The sequence below is a fragment of the Rhinopithecus bieti genome, unplaced genomic scaffold (genome assembly GCF_001698545.2).
Source record: "Rhinopithecus bieti isolate Rb0 unplaced genomic scaffold, ASM169854v2 scaffold_9234, whole genome shotgun sequence".
NCBI classification, from domain to species: domain Eukaryota; kingdom Metazoa; phylum Chordata; class Mammalia; order Primates; family Cercopithecidae; genus Rhinopithecus; species Rhinopithecus bieti.
This window is the reverse complement of record NW_016806011.1, coordinates 302860-311062: the sequence shown is the minus strand read 5'-3', so window position 1 is coordinate 311062 and position 8203 is coordinate 302860. Positions and strand designations below refer to the sequence as shown.

General features: G+C 40.7%; 1 protein-coding gene across 7 annotated transcripts in view; it reads left to right on the top strand.

Moving 5' to 3' along the window:
- Nucleotides 1-58: 58 nt before the first annotated feature.
- Nucleotides 59-8203, top strand: part of HELQ (helicase, POLQ like) — a 50666-nt gene continuing 42521 nt past the window's right edge. For 4 of the 7 annotated variants that reach the window (XM_017874457.1, XM_017874461.1, XM_017874455.1 and 1 more), the window contains exons 1-3: nt 59-546; nt 1832-2546; nt 6760-6938. In XM_017874457.1, coding sequence (XP_017729946.1) covers nt 250-546; nt 1832-2546; nt 6760-6938 — 1191 coding nt within the window. In that variant the 5' untranslated portion in view covers nt 59-249. Of the gene's footprint in view, nt 547-1831; nt 2547-6759; nt 6939-7346; nt 7372-7921; nt 7940-8203 lie in introns of those variants that run through there. The other 3 variants (XM_017874456.1, XM_017874459.1, XM_017874458.1) reach the window with 3 other exon arrangements.

Sequence of the window (8203 nt, the reverse complement as noted above, 5' to 3'; positions counted from 1 at the left end):
TCAATACGCATGCGCAGCACCTTTCTGTTCTAGCCCTCGCTATGATGCAGGTCACGTGAGGCTTATGATTGGACAACGAGAACGTAGAAGTTTGTGCTTGCTTCCGGTCCGCGAGCCCAGAGAACTAACTTGGGGTCTTTTCTCAAGGTGGATGTAGAAGCGGGCGCTGGCCTCCCACTCTCCTTTCCATTTGGGTTTAGCGTCTGGGTCACTGAGAACGACGTCTGAATAGGGCCCTGGATCCTTGCCATGGATGAAGGTGGTTCCCGCATCCGCCGGCGGGTGTCTCTCCCCAAAAGGAACCGTCCAAGCCTGGGGTGCATTTTTGTCGGTCCCACTGCGGCCGAGCTCGAGCCCGGAGATGAGGGGAAAGAAGAGGAGGAAATGGTGGCTGAGAACAGGAGGCGGAAAACCGCGGGCGTACTGCGGGTCGAGGTACAGCCCCTTCTACTCTCAGATTCCCCCGAATGTCTCATCCTTGGAGGTGGTGGTACAAACCCGGACCTCCTACGTCGCATGCCCATTGACAGAGGGGTGGGAGACCAGGTACGAAGGGCTTGGAACTTGAAACTGCAAACTTTGGCATCCTTCCCGGATGCAAAGAGTTGACCAGTTTTATTGCCTTCGTTTACTTTACCACTGTTAATCGGCACTTAGGAGGTATTGATTGCCTCTATATAAATATGAAATGTAAACCCCGATACATAAAAGTTGTACACGCAGCAAATAAGTGGCTGACGGAGACACAAATCTAGGCTTCCAAATAACTGCAGCTCCTACTGTACAAATAAAATCTGCTGTTTATTGAAGACCCATTATGTTAAACTAGTTACATTGTCTAGATTTTACAACAGTAATCAGGCCCTGAAAAGTTGAGATACTACAGTTCTTGCTCCAAATCCTGTTGTCGTGATCACTTTATTATATTGCTGCCTCCAGGTTTGTGTTTCTAATGTGTAGTAGACCACTCCAAGTCAGTTTTCAGATTATCAGTCTCAATTCCAAATTCCTAGGAACTCCTTGGAGTGTCTAGGGGTACAACCATGTTTCTGTTACAGGCCAGTCTCTGTAGATTGTAGTCTGGGAGGGAAGCGCTGCAGTTATCAGAAACTTCGAATGCACTGACATTTCAGTAGATGTCGAGCAGTCGTCCTGCTGTTTTAGTATAGCTTTAACAATTAGAATCTGGCCAAGTGTGGTATCTCATGCCTATAATCCCAGTGCTTTAGGAAGCCGAGATGGGAGGATCACTTAAGCCCAGAAGTTCGAGTTCAAAACCAGCCTAGTCAATAGAGACCCAGTCTCTATTAAAAAAAAAAAAAAAAAAAAAAAAAAAGTGCCACTGCACTCCAGCCTGGGTGACAGAGCCAGACCCTGTCTCAAAAATTAGAATCTCAGTATCATCGTGACACTCCTAAACCTGCTGTTTTTAACCTCTTTGGGCCTCCATTTCTTCAGCTGTAAATTGGTGATGATATCTATTTACATATAGGTCTGTGATCCATATGTGACCATATAATTATATACTTGGTACAGCCCTAGACTGAAGTGTTTTTTGGGGTTTTTTTCTTTTTTTTTTTTGAGACAGAGTCCCACTCTGTTGCCCAGGCTGGAGTGCAGTGGCACAATCTCGGCTCACCGCAACCTCCGCTTCCCAGCAATTCATATGCCTCAGCCTCTAAGTAGCTGGGGCTACTGGAGCGTGCCACTGTGCCCAGCTAATTTTTGTATTTTCTGTAGAGACTGGGTTTGACCATGTTGGCCAGGCTGGTGAAGCTTTTATTCTTAATGAAACTGGAATTGACCATAAGAGTTTTTGTTCTCTTTGCAGCATAATGACAGTGAAGAGGACATGTTTGGTGACTATGATAGCTTTACTGAAAACTCCTTTATAGCTCAAGTTGACGACCTGGAACAAAAATATATGCAACTCCCTGAACATAAGAAACATGCTACAGACTTTGCCACTGAAAATCTTTACTCAGAAAGTATCAAAAATAAACTCAGCATTACTACCATAGGCAATCTTACTGAATTACAAACTGATAAGCACACAGAGAACCAGAGTGGATATGAAGGTGTCACTGTTGAACCTGGAGCTGATCTTTTGTATGATGTACCTTCCTCACAGGCTATATACTTTGAAAATTTACAGAACTCTTCAAATGATTTGGGCAATTGTTCTATGAAAGAAAGGGATTGGAAGTCATCCTCTCACAACACTGTGAATGAGGAACTGCCCCATAATTGCATAGAGCAACGCCAGCAAAATGATGAGGACTCTTCCAAAGTCAGAATTAGTTCGGATATGAACAGGAGAAAAAGTATTAAAGATCATCTAAAAAGTGCCATGACTGGAAATGCCAAGGCCCAGACACCAATATTTTCTAGAAGTAAACAGCTCAAAGACACTCTCCTATCTGAGGAAATTAATGTTGCTAAGAAAACAATTGAGTCATCATCAAATGACCTTGGTCCTTTTTATTCATTACCCAGCAAAGTGAGAGACCTTTATGCCCAGTTCAAGGGAATTGAAAAATTATATGGTAACGCTTATTGCTGGAATAAAAAAATTCTTTTCCTATCATTACCATAATATTAGTGCAAGTCAATAGAAGCAAATGCTTTCATGGTCCATACTATTTCTCATTTTCAAAACAAAGTATTAGTGATCTCTCAACCCCTTCCATTCCTACCTATCCTGTTACCAGTCAACCTCTTTCCTTCCCTCACAGTCACACTTATCAAACCAGTTTTCCTTTCTGTTTCCTAATCTCACATAATTCCTCTAATTCCTCATCTATAAGAAAGGGATAATAAATTGTTAGGCAAGTTAGATTCTGGTTCAAAGACATGCCAAATTAGATGTTGGTAATGATTTTCAGTAATTATATTGGTAGCTTGTAAGAACTTTAGTAAATTACCCACTCTAATTCTGGGTTCTGTGCTCTCACTTAAGATCTGATGACTAAGACATCTAAACACTGTTTCTTTTAATGTTTACCTTCCCTGACTTGTCAATAACTTCCCTGATGCTATTGACTACACCCTTCGTGAAATTCTTGTTTCTGGATATCCTTAAAACCACTCCTGTTTTTTGACTCTGATTGTCTAGTAGATCCTCAGTTTTTTTAGCTTGTATTTTCTTGGCTGACTCTGTCTTCTCTACCAAAACTTAGCTGTTGCAGTATGTCTTGGACACTCACATGTCTTGAGTGAAGGAAATCCGTATTAGTAATATTGTTGATTAAACCAAACATCTTTCCCCCTTCACCACCTCTCCCCACGGGCGCATCCCCACCACCACCCAGATGCTGTGCCTTGTGCTGCCTCTCCCAAAACTAGACATCTTTAAAGACAGCTGCAATTAAGTTTTAAGTCAGCAATGTCCAATCTTTTGGCTTCCTTGGGCCACATTGGAAAAAGTATTGTCTTGAGCCACAGTTAAAATACACTAATGAACAATAGCTGATGGGCTAAGAAAAAAAAAAATGGAAAAAAAATCTCGTAATGTTTTACAAAAGTTTACAAATTTGTGTTGGGCTGCATTCAAAGCCATTCTGGGCCTCATGAGGGCCGTGGGTTGGACAAGCTTGTTTTAAGTGCAAAGAAACAGTAATATTAAGAAGGTTATCTTGTAATGTTTTTCAAAAATCCAGGGTCCTTGCATACATTTTAGACAAATAAGGGACAGTTGTTGCCATACTGGAACGTCAACCCATCAACTTTCCACTTCATAAGTTTTCTGGAACTCCTGTTAGGATCTTACGAATGATATGAAAACTTGGGTTCTTAGGGAGAAGACAATCAGGTTGGAGCAGAACTACAGGAAACAAAGTCTGATAAAAGACTCTACAAGAATCTAAATTGTGAGGTTCATGGTTTAAGAGCTAATGGTGTGTATTACCCTGGAGTAGATGTTAACTTTCTTCTCTCTGCTTTTCTCCTAGCACCTTGGTTTTTGTTTAGTCTGCCAGAATGAATACCCTGAGGACAGGGCTCTGTCTAACTCACCTTTTTCTTAACTAGCACTGTGCCTGGTACACTCTGGTAGGTTCTCAGCTGCTGGGGGTTGTCACTTAAAATGCAACTTTAGCACTCTGGGCCTAGTTCCTTGTCTACAAAAAGGGATAATTTTTTTTGCAAGTTAGAGTCTCTGTTAAGGACATGCCAAATTAAATGTTGGTAATGATTGTCAGTAATTATACTGGTAGCTTCTAAGTAAGAACTTCAGTAAATAACAACTTTTTAAATCTTTTTACCTCTAAATCTGGCTTAATAACACGACAGATTAAAGCATAAATACATGTGCTACTTTTTATTAAGCTAACGCAGTGGTTCTCAAGTGTGGTTCCTGCACTGCAGCATCAGCGTCACCTGGAAATTTGTTGAAGCGCGTGTTCTTAGACACTTCCCCAGACCTACTGCATCAGAACCTCTAGGAGTACGACCTGGCAATCTATGATCATGGCTCACTACAGCGTCAACCTCCCAGGCTCAAGCAATCCTCCCACTTCAGCCTCCCAAGTCGTGGGGACTATAGGCATATGCCACCCTACTCGGCTAATTTTTTAGGGTATCATTTTGTTGCCTAGGCTGGCCCTGAACTCCTGGGCTCAAGCGGTCCTGCTGTCTCAGCCTCCCAAAGGGTTGGAATTACAGATATGAGCCATCGTACCTGGCTAATTTATGTTTTTGATGTGAAGATTATATTCATAACTATTAGTTATTTTGTCATGTTATACTTAAAAATCTGAATTGGATAAAATGTGGCTATGGTTACGTTATATTTTGGCATAAACATCTGATTTGATAACTCGGGTGATACCCATCTGAGGTATTTTTCAACATTTATTCAATATTAAATTTAAGTATTTTGGAATATTTTAAAGAACATATTCACAGTCACTTGTAGTATTTGGGAATCACCCAAAAGTTACTTGTAACTGTCTTTCAGATATAACTTACTTTCTTTTTTTTTTTCTTTTTAATAGAGATGGGCTCATCTTGAAATCCTGGTTGCAAGTGGTCCTCCTGCCTTAGGCTCCCAAAGTGCTGGGATTACAGACATGATCCGCCGCTCCGGGCCAATGATCTGCTTTTTTTTTTTTTTTGTATATATATACTTACCTGTATATTGAACATACATATATCCATCTACTATTCATTTTTAAACTGCAAAGAATCACATTGGATGACTGTACAATAATTCATTCAGCCTTTACCCCCGCCACCATGGAACTTTGTTACCTACCAACAATGCTGTGTGAACATCCTGCAAATAATCTTTATATGCTTTGGCTTCCGTTCTGTAGATGTAGAATCCCAAAAGTAATACTACCAGATCAAAGGCAATGTGCAGTTCTATTTTTTATACTAGGTTACTTTCCACAAGGATTCTAGCAGTTTATGTTCTCACAACCATACATGAGAATGGCTGTTTTTCCCCCACGTTAGTCAGCTCTGGATTTTACATGTGTGGGGCTTTTTCTTTTTTGGTAGTTATTTGTTTTTTATTTTAAAAATTAATTTTGCCAACCCAGTAGAGAACAGTTGAGCATCTTCTCATGTATTTATTGGCCGTTTGCATTTCTGCTGCTTTTTGACCATCTATGTATTGGCCATTTGCCATCTGCTGTGAAATGTCTTAAATATTTTGCTCATTTTTCTAGTGATAAAACACTGAAGCACATCTTTAAAGACTTTTGATGATTTTTATTGTCAAATTATCCTACAGAGTAATTAATACTAGTTTTCACATAATATCTTGGATCTGATCTATTTTCATGAATCCCACCTTGCCTAATTGTGGGAATCCTAGACGTGCCGGTTAATAATTCTAGTCTTTTGCAGTTTAAACAGTCTTAACGGTTTAAAATGGTTTTGGACCCATTCAAAATTCAGGTCTCCATGAGAGCTAGTTAAAGTTTTTATTTGTTTGTGTAAAACCTAATAGGTTTGTTTTCCTCCTCCCCCTGTACTTCTCTCTGAGATGGCTTTTGGCTGAATGAGGAAGGGAAGCTTACATAATCTCCTTGCAGAACATAAGAGGAAGACATTAGAATTCACATAGGTCCTTGTACTGTCCCTTTGTTCCTCTGATATCCCAGATGGCACTCCTTGTCCACGAGGCTGCTACCTGCCCTGCTGTAATATTGGACCCATGTCTCCAGCTGGTGAATGAATGGGCTGGTTGCCCACCTTGTTGCTTAGGCCTGAACTAGGCTCTCACTGGCTGTACTACTTGGCACATTTGGGATTTTTGACATGTAACATTGGTTATAATTACATTTATCTTTATGAGAAGATTGCCCCACAGGAAGGGATTTGATTTTTTTCTATTTATTTATTTATTTATTTATTTTGAGACGGAGTCTCGCTCTGTCGCCCAGGCTGGAGTGCAGTGGCCAGATCTCAGCTCACTGCAAGCTCCGCCTCCCGGGTTTACACCATTCTCCTGCCTCAGCCTCCCGAGTAGCTGGGACTACAGGTGCCCGCCATCTCGCCAGGCTAGTTTTTTGTATTTTTTAGTAGAGATGGGGTTTCACCGTGTTAGCCAGGATGGTCTTGATCTCCTGACCTCGTGATCTGCCCATCTCGGCCTCCCAAAGTGCTGGGATTACAGGCTTGAGCCACTGCAACCGGCCTGGGATTTGATTTTTTTCTTTTTTTTTTTTTTGATTTGATTTTTTTCTTAGAAAACTTTTGAGTTTCAAAGTTTGGAAGGAGAAAATAATGCCTTTTTTTTTAATTCCACAGAATGGCAACATACTTGTTTAACATTGAATTCTGTGCAAGAAAGAAAAAATTTAATATATTCATTGCCAACAAGTGGTGGAAAAACCCTCGTGGCTGAGATTTTAATGCTACGAGAACTGCTTTGCTGTCGGAAAGATGTTTTAATGATTCTTCCATATGTGGCAATTGTCCAAGAAAAGGTGTGTGTGTGTGTTTTAAAACAAATGTTATTTGCTAATACTTTGACATTAAGATCTGAGAACTAGCCTAAATGTAATAACTTTGTATTGTTGGGAAGTACCTCTTTTTTTTTAATTTTATTTATTTATTTGTTTATTTATTTATTTATTTATTGAGATGGAGTCTTGCTGTGTCACCCAGGCTAGAGTGCAGTGGCACAATCTTGGCTCATTGCAACCTCCGCCTCCCAGGTTCAAGCAATTCTCCTGCCTCAGCCTCCCGACTAGCTGGGATTATAGGCCTGTGCCACCATGCCCAGCTAATTTTTGTATTTTTAGTACAGATGGGGTTTCACCATGTTGGCCAGGCTGGTCTCAAACTCCTCATCTCCAGTGATCCACCCACCTCAGCCTCCCAAAGTGCTAGGATTACAGGCATGAGCCACTGCACCCGGTGAGAAGTATCTCTTGATGGAGAATTAATATTTTTAGGATATATAAAAGTAGTATACACTACTTAAAATCTCTTCAAATACTAATTACCTCTTGCTGAAAGTTTTACATTTTCTGAACTATTGGATTAAACATCATCTTAAATGTTCTAATACTGTTTACCCTGCTTTTTCTTTTTTGAGATGGAGTCTCCCTCTGTTGCCCAGGCTGGAATGCAGTGGCACAATGTCTGCTCACTGTAACCTCTGCCTCTTGGGTTCAAGTGATTCTCCTGCCTCAGCCTCCCAAGTAGCTGGGATTGCAGACGTGCGCCACCGCACCGGGCTACTTTTTGTATTTAGTAGAGATGGGTTTTCATCATGTTGGATGGGCTGGTCTCGAACTTCTGACCTGAAGTGATCCTCCCACTCTGGCCTCCCAAAGTGCTGGGATTACAGGTGTGAGCCACTGTGCCCGGCCTTACCTAGCTTTTTCAAGCAGAAACTATTATTAAAATGAGTTATTCTGATCCTTTTTTTTTTTCTTTTTTTTTGACAGTCTTGCTCTGTCGCTCAGGCTGAAGTACAATGGTATGATCTCAGCTCACTGCAACTTCTGCCCCCAGGCTCAAGCAATTCTCATGCCGCCCCCCCCCACCNGAAATATGGATTCAGGGATAAAAAAGAAAGATATAAAAGTCTGTTAAAGAAGAGATTGTGTATTTTGGTGGTAATTAATGGTGATAATTTGGTGATTGTGGTAATTAAATTGCTATTGTATGCAGAATCGGTTGCTAAATTACAATATTTTTATTTAATTTAATTAATGTATTTATTTGAGACAGAGTCTCACTC